Raw genomic sequence first — 20675 nt, forward strand, 5'->3', positions numbered from 1 at the left:
GAGCCTGGGAGAGCACTTAGGAGGCTATCGGCAATAAAACAGGACAGCTGGGGAGTTTCTGATAAGTAGCAGCAATGGGTACAAAGAAGATGGATTAGAAGTGTACTGAAACAGAGCAGCTTGGATAGAGTTAGACTGCTGTGATTGAAATCCTCGTTCTTACAGCCTTTGTGATCTTGGGCAAGTTTTTAAAAGTTTTTTAACCTCACCATCTTAGTGTCCTCATCTTTAAAATGAAGATAATAATAATGATGACAGTGATGATGATGATACCACTATCTTAAAGGTTATTGTAATGATCCTGTGTTTTTAAAGTACTTAGTCTGTGCAAAGACTTGTACAGCATGTTCATAGCATTATTTATAATAGCTAGAAAGTTGAAGTATGTCAAATTTCCATCAACAGATGAATGGATAAATAAGATGTGGTGTATCCATACAGTGGTATACTAGATTGTGGTAAAGAGGATGAAGTGCTGATATAAGCTACAGCATGGATAAACCTAGGAGACACTGTTATGTGAAAGAAGCCAGACACCAAAGACCACGTATTGTGTGATTCCATTTGTATGAAATGTCCAGAAAAGGCAAATCTGTAGACAGAAAATAGATTCGTAGTTACCAGGGGCTGGGGGTGGGGAAAACTTGGACTAATTGCTTATTGGTAGAATATGTCTATTTGGGGTGATGGAAATATTCTAGGATTAGATAGTAATGGCAGTAGCCCAACATAGTGAATATATTGAGACCACCAAAGCGTACACTTTAAAATAGTTAATTTTATGTCATATTAATTACATTTCAATTTCTAGAAAGTTTTTTAAAAAATGCTTAGAATATTACCTGGTATATTGTAAGCTTCCACTGGTAACAATTATTAGTTAGCAATTGTAATGTTATAGGTTCCTCTCCTTGGACGCATCCAACTGAATATGCAGAGGTCACCTGGTCTCCTTCACATCACTCTGTGCAAATTAGGATTTGGGAGACTGAAGCAAATATGTTGATGCTCATGCTGCTTGCTGTGCCCTAAATACCAAAGTCCTCTGACCTAGGGAGTTGGGGGGGGGGGTCTCATGTCTTCTACCAGCATTCATGCCTCTATGGTACATTAAATTGTTAAATTCTGGGAAAGCCTCAGATCATCTTATTACTTGACAAAGAGCAAGGGGGAGTTTTGTTTTGTAGTGTTTATAAATGAGACTTGATAGTAGTGTGAGGTTAAGGATACAGGAATGAACAAGATGAGTTTGACTGTAATTGATATGGAAAAGATAACCTGTATGACCAGGTCTGTGAATAATAGGAGGCACCAGAGCTGTGATCATAGTTACCAGGAACTGGTTGCCCAGAGAGGATAGAAGAAGGTAGAACATGTATGTGGCTGTAGGTGGGTTTTTAGGTAGAAGAATGTGAAATGAAAGTACATCATCTTTTGTCTAATTTTCTGCTGGAAGTCGGAGGCCAGTCCAGCACCTGAGGGCTAAGGGTGAAAGGATAGGAGCCTGGATACATGTAGAGGAGGTGGAACTAGCTACCTGGTGAGTGAAAGAGGGAGAGATTAAGGACAACTAAGAGAGTTGCCTAGCAGTAGGAAACCACGAACTCGTTCCATTATACAGGATCGAATGCTTTCTTTCCTCAGCAGTACTCAACAGCCTGTGAGCCAACAGGGGTAAGAAAAACAGTTGGATCTGTCAGTGTTGGGGGTTCATAGGACATGTGTTGAAGAAGAGACCATTGGCAAAGGAATCGAGGCCACTGACATTAAAGAAATTAGTGTCTGGGTCACTGGACATGGGCTAAAAAGGGGGATGAAGGCAAGTGAGATCAGGATGAATGATCTTAGATCATAGGAACTGAAAAGGCATGAGGCTTAGATGAAATTGGGAAGGATGTGTGTTGGGCCTACGAGGATCAGAGGGACAGAAGTCTGAAATTGTGCTGCTTGGTACTGCAACCACTGACCACATGTTGCTATTGTGTATTTGAAACATAGTTAGTACTACTAAGGAACTGAATTTTGAATTTGATTTAATTTCCATGTAAATTTAAAAACTAAGGCAGTGTGCTAGAATTTTAGGCCAGGTGAGAGAATTAGCTAATTGCAAAGGTAGGGCACAGTCTCCAGGACATCCTGTTACTTCTGACACCATCTACAAGTTTGGAGATTTCCCCAGACCACTCTCACCTCTGATAATTCACTATAAAGACTCACAGAATTCACTGAAAGCGATTATACTCATAGTTGCAGTTTATTACAGGGAAAGGATACAAATTAAAATCAGCTAAGGGAAGAAACAGAGTCCATAACATGTACCAAACACAGAGCTTTTATTTTCTTCTCCATGTAGAATCAGGCTGTGTACTGCCCTGGTACTAACATGTGACAGTCTGCACTGAGTATTGCCCATAGGAAGCTCAGCTGAGCCTCTGTGTTCAGAGCCTCATAGGCATGATCGGTTGATGGCCTGTACACTTCATTTCTGTCTCCACGTTTTCTGGGATTGCATGTCCCCAAACTCCCACCGTAAGTCACATTGTTGGTCTTTCTATCCTAAGACTAGATGAGTATGACCAGTTAGTTGCCTACTAAATCATTGTTATACTGTCTGGCAGAGACATTCCCAATCTCTTGCATAACATTCTAAGGGCTCAGTGATTACATCTCAGAAGCCAAGGGAAAAGGCCAGATCTTCACTTTGGGCAAGGCCAAATTCTTTATCATATACCATGTAAGATACCTTTCATTAAACACAACTCTTATTTTGCCAAAATTACGTTTCATCTAGACTATAGACAACTTAATGCCTAAAATGTGATAGGCTGTAAAGTACACATTGGAATTTGAGTAACATCTCATTGCTAATACTTGTGTTAATTACATGATGTAATGATTGGATTGGGATTGATGTATTGGGTTAAAAAATAAATTATAAATATTAAATTCAAAATGAAGTTACATTTTGATTTTTAACGTAGCTACCAGAAAATCTCAAATTATTTAAGTGGCTCACATTTGATTTCTATTCAACATTGCTGATCTAGAAGGTTATGTTAAGAAAGAAGAGTGTATACTATTGAAGTTTAAAATTTCAAAGGTTGAAAAATATTAAGCAAAGGCAAGTTTAAGATATGGCCACAGGAATAGCTGCTGAACTTTGATGGAGTTATAGGTCACTGGAAGATAAAGAAGGTTCAAGGAATTATGAGGCTAACTTACCTAATAGATTATCCTCATGATTATTGATATTTCCTAAGTGAGTCGAATCTGGATAGAGAGGTAGACTGTGACGTAGGTGTCAGTGTCTGATAAATGTGAAGGCAAGAGAAGCAGAAAGGGATTTACTGGTATCCTAGCACATACTTTGGTGGTGTGGAGCCAGTGGGGACTTAGAAAACCTTGCATTACTTCCTGATTCCTCATGGGATATTGTCCTTTTTTTTCCTTCGTGAAGCTGATAAAGGAATTGTTAGCCTCAGAGGAATTGATTGGAAGTTGTGTGAGAACACAAGATACAAAAGCCCTATGCTCTTCTTTTCTCTTAGTTGCTACTCTGCTTTCATGACCTTTCTCAAATGTTATGCTTTCTGTGAACTCTGCCCTGATTTTGCTACCAAGTTAATTGCCTTTTTCTTCCTTCCTTTGAACATAACTCTACTATAAAACTATTTGTAGTAAGTTTTTTCTTTCCCTACCCTACCCTCTTGCACTCTTTTTTTGGGGGGGAGGTAATGTGTATATTTCTGTGTCTGTCATTTAATGATCCTAGACTAAATAATTAGACAATAGTCTCTTGACTTACCACCTTTCTTGTGGGGGTTGTTTTGCCAGATTCTCCTCTTCTTCCTGAGATCTACATTTTGGAATACTCCTTGGCTCAGTCCTTGGACCTCTTCTCTTCTATACCCACCCAATCCCTTGTTGACCCATTACACTTTTGACTCCTGCATTTTGAATCTCCAGCCTGACATGTTCTCTGAAGTCTAGATTATATATCCACATGTCTACCTGACATTTCCACTTGGACGTCTAACAGACCTCTCAGTCTTAATATGCAAACTAATATCCATTTTCTTACTTTCTTTTCTCTCCAGTCTTCCCCATCTCAATAATGGCACTTCTGTTCATCCAGTTGCTCACATCAGAAACCTCTGTAGGCTCACACTTAATTTTTCCTTGCTCTGTCTCATGCCAAAACTATCAGTAAATCTTGGTGACTCTACCTTCAGAGTATGCTGAATTCATCCACCATCTCTACCAGTACCAACCTGGTCTAGGTCGCAGTCATCTGCTAGGACTACTGTAGTAGCCTTTGACCAGTGTCCAAGTCTCCCCTGATTCCACTATTGCAATAAGAGTGATTCTTTAAAAATGAAAGTGAAATCTTACTACTCAGCTACTTCTATTGTCTTTCCCATCTATTTGGAACATAGTCCTTTTTGTGGTCAGTGAAACTCTATATAATCTGACACTAGCTGCCTCTCTGACCTCAGCTTCCAGGACTCTTCCCCATTGGCATTTATTTTTTGTTCCCTAAACTCTCCAGTACATTCTCACTTTAGGCCTTCATATATTCCATTCCTTCTTCCTGAAATACTCTTTTCCTAGACACCTACATAGCATTCCCATTTCTTTCAGATGTCTTATCAAATGTTACCTTATTGGAGAGGTCTCTGCTAGCCATGCTATCTAAAAATCTCACTTTTTCTACTGGCCCACTACTCTGTATCTCCTTCCTTGCTTTATTTTTCTTCTTTGTTCTTATCAACAATTAACATATACGAGAGTAAAGACTTTTTACATTTTGAGCCTTGCTAAATCCCTAGTACTTAAAATAGTGCCTGCAGAGGATACCTGCTCAATGAATATTTATTGATCAGCTGGATGGAAGACTAAGTGAATGAAAGAATGTCACTAGATTGCAGATTGTAGCATTTGAATTGTATGCATCTGTGTCTTCATTGCTTCCTGCAGTGTCTAAAATATAGTAAGCACTCAGTAAAATGATTTCATTGTGTTGCGATGAAATATAAGCAAGTCAAATGGAATTTTTATGTTATTCCATAACACATTTTAGTTAATGAGTTTTTGATGTGGGGGAAAACACCCTTTTGTTTTCTGGATGACTGCAGAGAAAGATATTGAAGATTATGAATTCTAAGCAATTTAATAGGCTCCAGTAAATGATTATTGAATGAACATTTATTACTCATCCATTTGATTTGTTGAAATGATTATTGCATACTATTCAGAACTGTATTAAGAAGGGGCAGCCGTGACAGTGTGGGTCTGTTTAATTTCACAAACAGAATGGAGAAACTGGTTAGTTTGGCAAACCACTAAACTCATAATTTAAATCTTCCACAGTATAATTTTTTTAGAGATATATATCCCCAAACTTCCTATCTGAGACCATGAAGTCATAAATCCAGCAATTTATCAAGAAAAATTTCCTGAATACCAGGCAGAGCTCATGGGCATTTATAATAAATTATTAATAGCAGTTTTTTGAAGTGCACATGATTTATTATGGGCCTTCTCCATGCCTTAAAAATAGTGTTTCCTAACGGTGCCAACATGTATGGAACCTCGAGCTTCTCAACAAGCCTCCAGGACACTCAGAGACTGACCAGTCAGGCGGAGAATGGGAAAGACTGACTTGTGTAACCATGCGTGCCAGATGTTACTGGTTTCATATATGTTACCCTGGAACCTTCTGTTTGAGAATACCCTCCCATTTGTTTATTTGAGCACACTGCTATATGCTGGGTTTGTGTTTTGGTTATAACATGTTTTTCCTATTTAATCCTTATGGCCTTCTGTATATCTTTACAACAAAAATACTGCTTGCCCACCACATTATTTACTCCCTTTGGCTATAAAAGCAGTTTTCTAAGACTTTACTGACAGAAGCAAGTAACTAAATCATTGAACTTTTCATTTGTCTGAATTAAGACATTTAATTCTGTCTCTTCCCCAATTAATTTCCCACTCATTATTCTTCACTTTTGTGGTTTTATTTTCTTAATATCAGCCATGGCTTTAGAATTTATGTTTGCAACCTGCCCCAGATGTATGAAAAGATGTATGACCTTACTTTACTGCTAAACATCCCTTCATATTTGTGTGATCACCCTGCCAGTTCTACCATTACATAAAAATAAATGCCCCAGAGAATTGGCAAAACATTTTTTGCTGCATTTGATATATACAAATCCTAAAGGAATATGTTTGCCTGGTTCCTGTATTAATATTTTTCCAGAGGGTTTTCTGAACTGTTTTTTTTCCTGACCTTCTTTGGAAAATTCAGTTTCTCTGACAAAGTGAAACTACTAGAAAAAATAAGAATATTTTAATCATCACATTTACAAATTGACTTTATATAAGGAGACCTTTATTTTTTTTTTAATTAATTTTTATTGGTGTTCAATTTACCAACATACAGAAAAACACCCAGTGCTCATCCCGTCAAGTGTCCACCTCAGTGCCCGTCACCCATTCCCCTCCAACACCCGCCCTCCTCCCCCCTTCCACCACCCCTAGTTCGTTTCCCCGAGTTAGGAGTCTTTATGTTCTGTCTCCCTTCCTGATATTTCCCAACATTTCTTCTCCCTTCCTTTATATTCCCTTTCACTATTATTTATATTCCCCAAATGAATGAGAACATACACTGCTTGTCCTTCTCCGATTGACTTATTTCACCCAGCATAATACCCTCCAGTTCCATCCACGTTGAAGCAAATGGTGGGTATTTGTCGTTTCTAATCGCTGAGTAATATTCCATTGTATACATAAACCACATCTTCTTTATCCATTCATCTTTCGATGGACACCGAGGCTATAAGGAGACCTTTATGACATACTTGGAATTAGTGTACTATATTTCAGTGTGCTTTCTTTTTTTTTTTTTTTTTTAAACAAGTGTGCTTAGGATGCCTTTTTTTTTTTTTTTAAGATTTTATTTATTTATGAGAGACACAGAGACAAAAGCAGATGGAGAAGCAGGCTCCACGCAGGGATCCTGACGTGGGACTCGATCCCGGGTCTCCAGGATCAGGCCCTGGGCTGAAGGTGGCGCTAAACCACTGAGCCACCCGGGCTCCCCTCAGTGTGCTTTCAAACTTTGATGTCTCAAAGATATTTGGGACTGGGCTGGTGTGTGTGTATGTGTGTATGAGAGAGAGATTGAGATACATTGATCCCAGTTCTATTATATTTTATTTTTTAGAGCGAGAGAGGGAGAGAGTATATGTGCACTTCCAGGGGGTTAGGGATAGCGATGAAGTGAGAGAGAATCTCAAGCAGGCTCCACACTCCTCGTGGAGCCTTACATGGGGCTCAATCTCATTTACCCATTTTCGAGCCCTTGTCAGCCTCATTCTACGTTTTGTCCCTATGAATTTGACTATTCTAGGTACCTCAAACAAGTAGAATCAGATAGTATTTGTCCCTCTGTGATTGGCTTGTTGGATTTTGCATAAAGTCCTTAAGGTTCATCCATGTTGTTGTATGTGTCAGAATTTCCTTCCTCTTTAAGGCTGAGTAATATCCTATTATGTGTATATATCACTTTTTGTTTATCCATTTATCTAGAGGTGGATACATAGGCTGTTTCCGCCTTTTGGCTATTGGGCATAATGCTGTAATAAACATAGGTGTACAAATGATAGATTCCATTTTAAAAAGCTTTTAAAGTTTTTTATTATAAGCATTTTCAAATATATGTGAGAGGGAAGAGAATAGTATAAGGAACTCTGTTGTACTCATCACACAGTTTTGACGGTTATCAACGTTTTGTTTGTTTTTGTTTTGTCCTTTCTCTGAACCTTTTTTGGTTAAAAGTATTTTAAAGCCAATTTGAAAAATCATAATTTCATTCATAAATATTTAATATTTTCTTTTATATATAAGAACTTAAAGAAACTTAACCATAATACCTATTTCAAGGTCACTTAATCCTGTCTTTTTCGGTGTTGCTGTTAAGCCTATCCAATAAATTTTCAATTTCAGGTGTTTTGCCATTTTAGAACATACGATTATACATATATACATACATATATATGTATATATTTAAAGATTTATTTATTAGGAGAGCATAGAGGGGTGGGGCAGGGGGAGTGGGAAAGAGTCTAAAGTTGACTTTGTGCAGAGCATGGAGCCTGACACAGGGCTCAGTCCCAGGAGACTGAGATCATACCTGAGCCAAAACCAAGAGTCAGACCCTTAACCAGCTGTACCACCCAGGCATCCCTAGATATCATATCAAACTCAAAAATTGTATACTTTAGATTCTGGTTCTCCGTTGACATATTCTACCTTTTGGCCCTTTGTACATCTTTTCCTGTGTTTTCTTTAACATATTAATTGTAGTCATTTTGAAGTCCTTGCTTGCTAGCTTCAATATTAGAGTCATTTTTGGTTCTGCTTCTGTTGACTTTAATCTCTTGATTATCATCACTTTTCCTGCCTTTTCCCATGTTTAGTAATTTGTTGTTTGCTAGATATTAAGGGTGACATGTTGTAGAGACTCTGGATTATGTTATCTTCTGTAATGTTGAGTTTGTTGTGGCAGGAAGTTAAGCTTTAAATTAGCTTGATCATGTTGAGGGTTGGTTTTAGGCTTTGTTAGGGTGATTTTAGGAATTTTACCCTTATTCCTATGGAACAGCTCTTACTCCTCAGGTGTCATCTTCTGGGGTCTCAACTGAGGGCCTAGAGTAGTCACGGAGGTCTTTCCTTATGAGCTGAATTTGAACTCCAACATCTCCTGAATGCTGTGTAACATCTAAAAATTTCTCTTTAGCTTTCATTCTCCCATCAATTTTTTTCTGCTAGACTTCCCAGAGTCTTGTTTTTGCACATGGGAGTTGACCAGGACTGTGAGTGGAATTTCTGTGCTAATTGTTGGTGTTCTTCCTCTGCTGCCTTGCCACCCAAATTCTAGCTGCCTTATTAGCTTCAAACTCTGATCTCATTCCTCTACCCTCATCTACTTCTCTGCTTGGGCTCTGTCTCCCTAGGTTGTGCTTTGGGGTAAATAGAGGGCTCACCTCTTATACTTTCTTTCTCTGAAGAATAATAGTCTTTTGCTGTATGTATGTATGCAAACAGTCCAACTTTTTTTTTTTTTTTAGGATTCTATTTATTTGGGGGGCGGGGAGGGAGATTGAGAGCACAAGCAGGGGGAGCAGGAGAGGGAGAAGCAGGTTCCCCGAAGAACAGGGAGCCTGATACAAGACTCGATCCGAGGACCCCGGGATCATGACCCGAGCCAAAGACAGGTGTTTAACCAACTGAGCCATCCAGGTGCCCCAGAAGTCCCAACTTTTATACGTGGTAAAGTGCAAGAGTAAATGAGTAGCAGCTACTCTTCCATAATCAAAACTAAAGCTTACAACACCATTTTTACACCCAACAAAATTAACAGCATTTTCTTACTAATAAGCGGGCATGTTTAGCTTTCTCCATTTTGTCTCCTAACAGCTTTTTATAGTTTGCTCAATCCATGTTGCATTAAAGTCCATATATCCATTAAGTTGATAACTGTCTCAAATTTTGAGACAAATTTGTTACAAATTAGTAACAACCATAACCCTCTCCTGCAGACACACACTTATTTTCTATGCCATTTATTTGTTGCAGAAACTAGATCATCCTGTAAGATTTCCCACATTATAGATTCAGATCCTTCTTGTGTCATTCAGCGTGTTCCCCTAGCTCACTATGTTTTGTAAAGTGATTTGGTTAAACACAGGCCAGTGTGGGGGAAATGGGGGCAAGAATACGTTGTCTTCCTATTGCATCATCTCATGAGTTGTGTAATGTCTAGTTTCCCCACTTGTAGTGTTGTATAAAGTTTTATAAAGTTCTTATAAAGTTTCCCATCAGCCTTTGACCCAGTGTCTTAGCCATAGTCACTCTTCTTATTTAGTTGCTTACACACATATTCCATTAAAAATTGCAAAATGGTGATTTTCTAATTCTTTCATTCTTTCTGCATTTGTTAGCTCTGATTCTTTTGTAATGAATGTTGCTGTAAACTGTTTAGAAACTATAGTAAAGGCAAAATAAGTGCTTGATTCTTTTCCTTTATGTTAAATTTCAGATTGATGAATTCTGCTTCTCACTCTCCGCCTGCTCCTCCCCCCTGCTCATTCTCTCTCTCACTCTCACAAATAAATAAATAAAATCTTTAAAAAAAGAATGGTATTGTAAACTTTAGTTTTGATTATGAAAGAGTAGCTGATACTCAATTTACTCTCCTACTTTAACCACCTATAAAAGTTGACTCTTTGTAGATATTGGAAATACTGGTGATCAAAAAAGTTGATTTTTATTTGTAATATTATTACGAGTTTATGAGTTTTAATATATTTGATGTGTTTCAGTCCCTTGAGTTGTTATCCTTTGGATGTTCAAATTATTCCACTGAGCCAGCAGGAGCCTCTTGAAGTTGACTCCTGTGTCCTTTTGACATGATCCCAGTAATCTTTGATAGCTTCCTTGCTTTTAGGTAATATATTCCAGGCTTACCCTGAACATTTCTTGTATCAGACCTAGAATCAGACATGTCTTCTAGGAGCTGTGGTTCTTTCAAGTGGAAAATAGCATGTAGAGACCAGAAACTGTGCCCTCGGGATGCTTATTAACTGTCATTGTTTGGAGGCCTTTTCAGGGCACAGAGGTGGGAAATACGTATTTTTTATATAGAGAGGAAAGTAAAACAAGAGCTTGTCGTAACATTCCAATTGAATTTAAGATTTTAGCATTTTTAACTTCTTGAATATTATATATTTATGTCATATTTCTCTTATGCTGAAAATTGTGGTTCCAAATGACTTTAGTATAATTATGTATTTGATCAAAGAGAATAAGGGCAAAATTGATTCAAAGCAATTCCAGTATTATTACAAATACTGAGGAAACTGGTTATTTTTGTCCCATTAATGCAGAATACTGTGTCACTTTAAAAAAGTATTCTCTGAATGGTTATGGCCCAGCTTAACTTACAGCTAGGTTCATTTTTTTCCAGTTTGATTTTAGTTTTTAGAAATTACTTTTTCTTCCGTTTGATTCAGTTGTGAATTGTTTGAGTTACTTAAGACATTACATGTTTCCAAGGTTAAAGCTAAAAACAAGGTACGTTCAGGAAAGTCTCGCTTCCACCCCTTTTTTTTTATCCCCCTGTAAGTAACCATTTTTAGAAAATTTTCACCTAACATTACTTCTTTTAGAAAATCTAAACAAATGTACACATGTGTACCCATGTGCACATTAGTATTTTCTCTCCATTCCTGCAAACCAAAGCATGCTATATTTTCCTACACCTTGCAGAGATTCATAGATAGAAACCCATTGTGAGCCAAGAAATCCTAGTCTACAAGAGAAGACAGACATGTTAAGACATAATTGTAATACAGTTGTTCACTGATATTATAGAAATATGTAGAATAAATGCCATTAGACACAAATTATGAAGCATTTTCTTCTAGGGTAGGTGAGTGGGTTAGGAAAAGCTTCAGATAAATGTTCTTTGAGCTGGTTTTTAAAGAATGAGCTTGATATGAAGCCTGTGGATTATCCTAGGAATCAGGGATAACGTCTGTATCACAAAATTAGCCAACTCATGTTTGCTGGTATATGGGTGTAGCATGTAAAACATTTGCACTACATAAGAAGTGTCTGAATAACATTCTTGAAAGGCCTTTTGGAATATATGGGATTCTGTTTCATAGGCTGCCTGGGCTTGATGCTTAGTCCAGAGGTATTTTTTTAAGAAGCTCTAAGAAAATAAATCCTCTGTTATACATTAATGTGAAAGGACTTCATATCAGAAGAATAGCCTATTTTTGTTATAAAGATTTAACATAAAATAGTACTTAGTTTACAAACTTTGTTTAGTGGCAAAATGAAGAGTAAAGAAATATGTTTTTATAAAAGGTATATAGTCTTTTCTCTGGTTGATATTCCTTGAGTTAACCCGTAAGTATGAAGCATTGATCATACATAGAGCATTCTTTTGTATGTAGTAAGGAGGCATAGGAAACAATGGAAATAGTTCTAGTTTAAAACTTTAAGAACTAAGGCATATCTTGTGACTATGTTTCACAAAGAAATTGTGTTTCCTCAAGACTTTTAAGGAAAAAATTTAACTTACTTGGGATAGAAGAAAATATGGTGTGCTTTTTGTTTTTGTATCTGCAGGAATACTCAGTACCAAGAAACTCCAAGTCATTCCATATCATGATTGCAATGGTCATTGCACAGACATACATGTGAGAAAATGACATAGGACTGTACCATGTTGTACCCATGTCAAAGTCTGGGTTTTGATATTATTCTAGAATTATGTAAGATTTGCCCATTGAAGGAGAGCGGATGGAGGGTACATGGGCTCTGTCCGTACTCTCTTTGCAACTTCCTGTGAATTTGTAATTACTTCAAAATATAAAGTTTTTAAAAAGTTATTGCTCTGGTTGTTTTGAGAGTGGATCATAGGCCTCCAAGGACAGAATTGAGGGTATTAGGAGCATTCCGATGAGATATCACAGTGCTCCAGAAGGGAAATAATGGCTGTTGGACTAGTTTGCTGACATGAAGGTGGGTTGGAGATGGGGTGAGGGCTCATTGAATTCTGGGTATGTTTTGAAGGTAGAGCTAATAAAATCTGCTGATGGGTTGGATGTGGGTGTGGGAGAAAGAGAATGGGGTGACAACAAGGGTTTTGGCCTGGAAGCATGAAGAAAAAAAGATACCAAGGAGAAACAGCAACAAGAAAAGAAGGCTGATGTGAGGTAGTTGGATTCTTGGCAAGGAAAACAAAGTAACAACCTCCTTCCTCCAGCCCCTCCTTCCTCCAGCAGGGTGGTAGCTTGGGGCCTGCATGGGTTAGGGACAGGATGACACTGAAGTGAGTGCACTCTTGTTAACCTGCTCCCAGGCAGCTGAGTTCTCTTGGCCTCGCCCTGGCTCTTTTGGAAAGAAGCATTTGTTTGATAAACAGGAAGTCGTTTCCATGGGTGTAGAGAGAAGAAATGATAGAAGTGAGTGGCAAAGCACAGAACTGCCAGCTGTGGTTAGCTTGGAATTGGCAGAAGTCTTCTCAGGTAGCCACCTAAGCTTAGCACACAGGCTGCTTCCCCGCCACCCCGTTCTGGACTGGGCTATTTCTTTATCAAAAGAAATGAAAAATTTCTGCCCTGTTGCTTGACCTGCTGTCAGAGCATATTCATTTTCAGCTAGTGTTTTGGATCAGTTGGAGTCATAGACTCAGCAGACAAATAGAGACACTGTCTGTTTATAGTGGAAGAGTGACTTATTTTAAGAAGTGTTGGCTCCCCACCACCATCCCATTAGTGGCGTGCCTCTGACACTCCAGTGAGGCTGGTCGAAGGAAGTTAAGACCGCCTTATGTGTATTTTCGCTCTTTGAAAGCTTCGACTCTAAAATGTACCACAAGATATTTCTTCCTGAGTCAGATTAGGACAAAATTACAAGTAGGGAATTCTGAAGCAAACTTTATATATTTACTTGATCTTCATACTTTTACACTTTGGAATTCATTCCCTCCATTTCTAAGAATTCTCTTCTTGAGCTGTATGCATCCCCCCACCACCGCTGTGTCACTAGCTTAGCTTCTTCCTACTTCATGAGGAAGAGCAGTTAAAAAAAAGATGAAAGAAGTCCCTTGCCAAGTGATTTATGGCAGAAAGTCATCTTCAGCTTCTTCCTTTGGATAGAAACTTGACACAGGAGACTTGTTTTCTCCCTTTAGCAGAGAGCCCCCTTCATGTCTTGTCTGAAATGGTTGGAATGAAGCTGTAATAGAGAGGAACTTAACATTTGCCCCAGAGATAGAGGGACAGCTAAATAGATAAAGAGTGCATCACTGAAGAGAGAAAGGGGTTGGGGCTGGTACAACAGATGAGTAACTGGAGAGGATCTGGGCTCGGAGGCTGGGGCCCAGGACCTAGGATCCTGGCTGCTGTGTGAGAAGTTCAAGACTAAGGGTACAAGGTGGTATGGCCCTCAGGATTTAGGAGAACTAGCTCACTGAGCTGCCTGGAAGAAGCAAGACAATTCCTCAGGGTGCCTTTCCACTGAGGTTTATCCAGACAAGATTTAGAATGTATCACTCTGAATTCTGAGTGGTTCTGGAACCAGTTTGTTTCATTTGTCTTCTGAAATTACCCCAGTATTTATTCAAAAGCTGTGACTTTTTGTTAGGTCCAGGCCAGGCTACTGCTCTGAGTTTCTTTGCTGGAAGTTAAACATCGCATTTGAGCTTGCAGAATTTTTGCTGCCTGCCTACGGGGCACACGTGAACATAAAGCAGCCATTTGTCCTCTGGCAGCTGAAAGGCGGTTTCAACAGGGAATGGAAACCACTGCAGGCTGCTGGCTTCCTGGCACACCCACTAGCCCCCATAGGTTTGCTCTGAAAGCAAACTAACAGGGATGGGAGGTAGCGGTGGCGGCAATCAGATGGGCAGAAATAAAAACAGAGGCCAAAAAGTCTGAATGACAGGGAACCATTAAGGTGGTCCTGTACTGTACTTCTACAAAGCCGAGAAAATGTAAACATCAAACACAGTAACTAGGAAAAAAGATCTGATGCTCGCAGCCAGCACTTGAAAAAAGTGATTTGTATATCTTTATATTCATAACTATAGGGATACTGTAGGTGTCTCTGGGAAAATACCATATAGCTTAAACTCTTTTACCCAGGATGCTTTCACAAATACCTTTTAATTAGATCCATGTAACAGTGACATTTGATATATATCATAATTACCTTCAAGCACTATTGAATCCTGAAGAACCTTAGGATCTATTAGATAAATATTTGAATATTCTCTGTTTAGATACTGAGTGGACATTTTTAAAAATACTTTTTAAATGCCCTTGAAAGTTAAAGTTATATCGTATAGGATAACTCCCAATCATTGTACAAGTTTATTTGCAAATATGCTATCCTTTCTTTGGCCATTGCGTGGAACAGGGTTTATTTCTGCTTAGCAGTTCAAGAGGTGGGGATATTGGCAGTATAAATGATTTGTCCAAGGACAACCAGTGTGTCATTGTGGAGATAAAACAGGACTAGGCTGCATTCCACTAGCTCCTGGCCTGTGTAACAATTTTGAGAACTTTGCAATCATTTTAGGAAAACAAAGTACTTAGAAAATATAGTTGTTTTTTTTTAATAAAAGAAAATCACTTATTTTGGAAATCACAAAATTAATCATTCTGTTGTATTTAAGAAGCTCTTTGATGTGTTCTGGTAATTAGTATTTACTGCCAGACGAATGTCTCTTGGGCATTTTAATTAATGGGTGGCTTGGCCAAATGAGCTTCTGATGGTAAACCTTCATAAGGGTTTATTTTTATGTTTCTCAAGAATAGCTGTCTCTTCAAAGCCCTTTAATTAGACAAAGTTTAGCAGCTAAAACATATTATTAGAATAATTAGGCCTTGGGTTAAGAGGAATAGGGGGTCAAAGGAGCAGGTACTGTTAGAGAGGATGGTGTCTTAAAATAAAACCTAGCGTTGCATGTTTGATGGATGTCCAGTTCTTTAACAGCTTATATTAAGTGACTCTCCCTAGTTAGGGATTTGGTGGTGTTTAAAGTTCTTTTGACAGATCTCACCAGGAGCGTAAATACACCAGAGTGCGTGCTCGTTTATCACTACCTCTAAACTGTAGAAAGTGGTATTCTTGTCCTTTTAACTTCTAAATGAAGACTTCCCATTTTCTCTTTTTTTTCCTACTACACTGGTCATCTTGGCTGTAATAAAGGATAGCTTTTGAGGGAAATGCTTCAAGAAGCTGGGGTAGAAGCCACTAATAACACCAACAATTACAATAATTCTGTTGAAGGGTCTTTCTTAATAGTTTCAGTGATCTACAAGACGTTATTCTTAAAATTACTATAGTATTTGATGCTAAAGTTTTATGCTCTTTGTGGTCAGAATGTAGTTTGAATTATTTGAAAATCTGCTGTGTAGATGGATTGTCATTTGGCTCCCCTTCTTTACACCTTACCCCCATTTCTTGTCCTAAGCCCTCAATCTTGGTGGTCACTACTAGTGCACATGTTTTATCTCAGACTTCCTCTTTGTGATGAAGAAAAGATACATGTGACTGGTCCTGTGGGTGCTCGCCATGGTGCCAGAACAGTTGGGTAGGATTATTGAGATGACTATTGACAAACAGTAATATGCTTATTTATATTGTCTGATTTTTCATGTTCCCACTATCTCAGGATGTTTGTGATGGCAAGTGTGTCCTTGTCCCATCTAGATGAGTTAGGTTAAGGATAGTGCTAATGAGACCATTGGAAGTTTTCAGTAGGGCAAGTTGTATCACCAGTGTTTCTAATCCCATCAGTTGTTATGATCTGGATATGTTATCAGTTAGATGAAGAACTGGGGTTTAGGATTCATTGGTTCAGTATAAACCTACTGGCAATGTTAGAAAAAAGTATTTAATTATATTGGTAATTGATAATTAATGGGATTGGCTCTGGGTCAATCAGTTCACTTTTTTTTTTCAGTTCACTTTTAAATATTGAAGATAGCTTGATTTATAGTATCACAAAGTTCATCACATGTAAAATCTTTTGCTATAGCTTAGTTAGTCATATTACCAGTGAAATCATTTCATTGAAAGTGGTAGAAACTTCTCTTTGTTTTCTATTGTTATCTACAAAAAATAATAACAGTTTAAGAAATATTTGAAAAGCACATAAATGCAGATGGAAAGATAGAGGCATATCCTCTATGCATTCCAAGTGTAATCACCAAACAAATACATTTTTAGGTTAAGCTGTAAAACTTTGTGAAAGCAGAAGAGAGATTAGCATAGATGGGCTCCTATATAAAGCCGTTTTCTCCCTTAGCAGTGACTAACTTCTCTCGTCCCAAAATGATTGATTATTGTGACTCTGCTTTTTGACTCATGCTTTAGCACAGGAAATATTGCTGATTCTTATCTTCAAGGGTATGTTTGCTGTAATCTCTTGCAATGGAGATAAGAGAGAGGAGGTGTTGAATGTGATGATTCTCCAAAAAAAACCATCATAACCCTCAGAACTCTTTTTTCTTAGGGTAGAGGATATGCAGTCCTCTGCATACTCATGTATGCTGAAAACAGTCTGAGCACTGCTTGCTAATGGGCTTCTATAGATGCAGATCAGGGCCACAAGTTGCCATTTGCTTGTGCCACTTCTTCAACTGTTCATCTGGTGGCCCCTTTGCATCCCTCCTGGAGTCCACCTTTTGAAGTGATACTGGTGTGCAACATAACTGACTGTGCTCTTTTTCACCGCAGACCACCTGGTGGCCCATGGCAGAATGGCAGAGAAGGAGGCCCGTCGGAAGTTCAAACAGATTGTGGCAGCCGTCTATTTTTGTCACTGTCGGAACATTGTTCATCGTGATCTAAAAGCTGAAAATTTGCTTCTGGATGCCAATCTGAATATTAAAATAGCAGGTGAGAAGTGCATCGAGGATCCCTCAAGGTTCTTGAACAAGGGATTGTCTATTCCCATCTATTCAGAAAGAAGTATTGTGAAAATAAGAGATTTGTTTGTGTGTGGCTTGAAGATTGATAAACCTTCAAAACACACTCATGTTATTTTTCATGTAATATTAGATGGAACTAGACTGGGGAGAACAGAGGAAAGGGGCGATATTTAAAATTCTCTTATGTTGGTTGAGAGTCTCTTTTAAATAATAACGAATAAAGTAGCATGAAGTGGAGACAACAACTGCTGAACCTGTGTAACCTGTCAGGCTTACTTGGGGAGGTTGATGTATGTCATCACTGAAGGCTGTAGTTTTGTGAGAATTCAGGAGGAGCATATCTTGCATTGGTGTAAAGGCACTCGACCTCTTTGTGTCCTCAGATTTCACTGATGGTGCCTAAGAAGCACTTTTCACTGCCTCACTCTATTCCTCCTTCAGTTTCAATAAACTCTCAGCATTTGCCCAACCAATACAAGCTCACCACCTATTGATAGAAGCAAGTGACTGCAGTCCAGACAGAAAGTATACATCTGACAAGAACCTAGTTTTGTTTTCCTGGTTTTCAGTATTGTATTGTGGGTCCCCCATCTAACAGGCAAAAAGGGGAGGGGTCTCCTGTAGAAAACTGAAAGACAGCTAGGATATAGTTGCCTGGAAAGTCAAGATGAAAAGCATTTCTAAGGACTTTCCTCCTTAAAAGAGTGGGAGTTGAGGGTTCAGATTTATTTTATATGTTATATACAGGTCAGAGTTACCTACATGTAGTCTTTCAGGGTGGTAATCCTGCTGACTATTTTGTGTCGATAAGTTGAAATAAGTCTTTCCAGGCTCTCCTTTCACATCCTCGGAATGCCACTTAACTCTTTATTTATCTAAGTTCAGCTGATGGATGCACTGTTGTTCAGTACTTTTACAAAGTTGTAAGTTCTCTGAGTCCTGCATTTGCCCAGTATGTAGTAGACAGGAATTAGATGCTTTCTTTATCTTACATAAAATCACATTTTTCCTTTGTCTTTATGTCTGCTTTATATTCTCCAAAGTCCTCTAGATGCTAGCAGTTCCCACACAAGTGGGTGGTATGGAAAGACTGGTAATTTCAAATCCTCTTTTGTAATTTTTCATCCTAGTTTCATTTAAAATAATGGTAATATCATCTACTAAGCTTCACAATCCTTAAAAGTATAATAAAATGTTGTATTAATTTCCTATTTTCGCTGTAACAAAGTACCACAAACATAGTGGCTCAAAACAATACAAATTTATTGTCTTACAGTTCTAAAGGTCAGAAATCTGAAATGAGTCTTTTTTTCTTTTTTCTAATGTAGTTAAATTTGTTATTTTAATCCCAGTATAGTTAGCATACAATGTTATATTAGTTGCAGGTACACAATGTAGTGACTCAGCATTCCTGTACATTCCTCAGTGCTCATGATGAAAAATATGGAATACTTCACGAATTCACATGGCATCCTTGTCCAGAGGTCATGCTAGTCCTATCATTCCAATGTTAGTATGTGTGCTGCTGAGCAGGCACCTGACATGAGCCTTATGGGGCTAAAATCAAGGTATTGGTAGGACTAGTTCCACCTGGAGGCTCTGAAGAATCTATATCCTTGCTGGTTTCAACTTCTAGAAGCCACTGCACTCCTTGGTTCTGGTCCTTTCCACACAGTACTCTGCCTCATGCTCCCATTGTCACATCTCCCACTCCTAGTCTTATCTTCCTGCTTTCCTCTTGGAAAGACCCTTGTGATTACATTGAGCCCTCTCGGATAACCCAGAATGATCTCCCCGTTGCCCAGTCACATCTGCAGAAGTCCCTTTTGCCACGTGGGTCACACTTCACAGGTTCCATGGAGTCACTTGGATGTCTTCTGAGGGGCTTTTATACAGCCTGCCACAGATGTGATTGGAGGGTTCTTTGGCTTACTGATTAGGACAGTGAGTTAAAAGAAGGTCCTCATTTTCTTTTACAGTTGTGTTCTACCTTCATTGACCAAAGGCTAAAAATCTTTTTATGCTTCCCTGGTTCTTGATTTTGACTTTAGAACCATTTTGATTTAGTTACAAGAGATTAGTATGGCTCTTTGTCTTTATATTGAGAAACCAAGTGTAAAAGCAGGGGTCAGTGATAATTGAAATTAGAAACACCACTGACAAACACAGGGTAAGGAGATTTTTAAATGCTCTTCTTTGTTAATAGTAAACAAATCCATGTAGTCACAATAAGAGTCTCTACCTGCTGGTGTGTAATTACAGACTCGTAAGAATGCTGGCAGCCCACTGTGGGCTCTCTGCGTTAACACATATGGTGAGATTTTTAAGTTCATTAACCCAAAGTCTGCATTTTTATTGTTTGTTTTGCCAAGAATAAAATAAATGAGCTGCTCTAGTTTTGTGTCCTGCTATAAAATCTAACATTGTCTTTCCTTGTACATTATTTTTTTCATGCTATAATTATCTTGTCATTCCCATTTCCTCCGCCGCCCCCACCCCCACCCCCCGCCACCACCATCACCCATGGTTTTGCTTTCCATGGTTTCAGTTACCCATGGTCAGCTGTGGTCCGGAAGCGGTGATCCTCCTTCTGACGTATGGTCAGAAAGTCAGTAGTAACTAGCACTATGTCACAATGCCTACATCATTCCCCTCACTTCATCTCATCACATAGGCATTTTATCACCTCCTATTCACCACAAGAAGAGGAAGGGTGAGTACAGTACAGTAAGATATTTTGAGAGTGAGTGACCACATGCACGTAACTTTCATCACAGTATATTATTATAATTGTTCCATTTTATTATTGTTGTTGTTAATCTCTTACTGTGCCTTATTCATATATTAAACTTTGTCATAGGTGTGTATGTATAGGTAAAAACAGAGTGCATATAGGGTTTGGTACTATCCCAGTTTCAGACATGCATTGAGGGGCTCAGAATGTATCCCCTGTGGATAGGGGGACTCCTGTCCTCAGTTTCTCAATCATTGCCTGAACTTCCTTTCTGACACATTCTCATCTGCCAAGTTGTCTTTGAACTTAGCAGGCCAGTGGGAGAAACGCTTATGGTTAAAGCCGACCACGCATGACTAATTTTGGTGAGGTGGAATGGATGGCTCTGACAGCATAAGGTCAGATAATTAATGCAA

General features: G+C 38.5%; 1 protein-coding gene and 1 pseudogene across 10 annotated transcripts in view; one reads left to right on the forward strand and one right to left on the reverse strand.

The window, feature by feature from the left end:
• Positions 1–20675, forward strand: part of SIK3 (SIK family kinase 3) — a 239344-nt gene that overhangs the window by 143595 nt on the left and 75074 nt on the right. For all 10 annotated transcript variants that reach the window (XM_072729734.1, XM_072729740.1, XM_072729738.1 and 7 more), the window contains one exon: positions 17332–17493. In XM_072729734.1, the coding sequence (XP_072585835.1) occupies positions 17332–17493 (162 nt within the window). The remainder of the gene's footprint in view (positions 1–17331; positions 17494–20675) is intronic.
• On the reverse strand, positions 18963–19062 carry LOC112920398 (U6 spliceosomal RNA; annotated as a pseudogene).

The sequence above is a fragment of the Vulpes vulpes genome, chromosome 12 (genome assembly GCF_048418805.1).
Source record: "Vulpes vulpes isolate BD-2025 chromosome 12, VulVul3, whole genome shotgun sequence".
Taxonomy (NCBI): Eukaryota; Metazoa; Chordata; class Mammalia; order Carnivora; family Canidae; genus Vulpes; species Vulpes vulpes.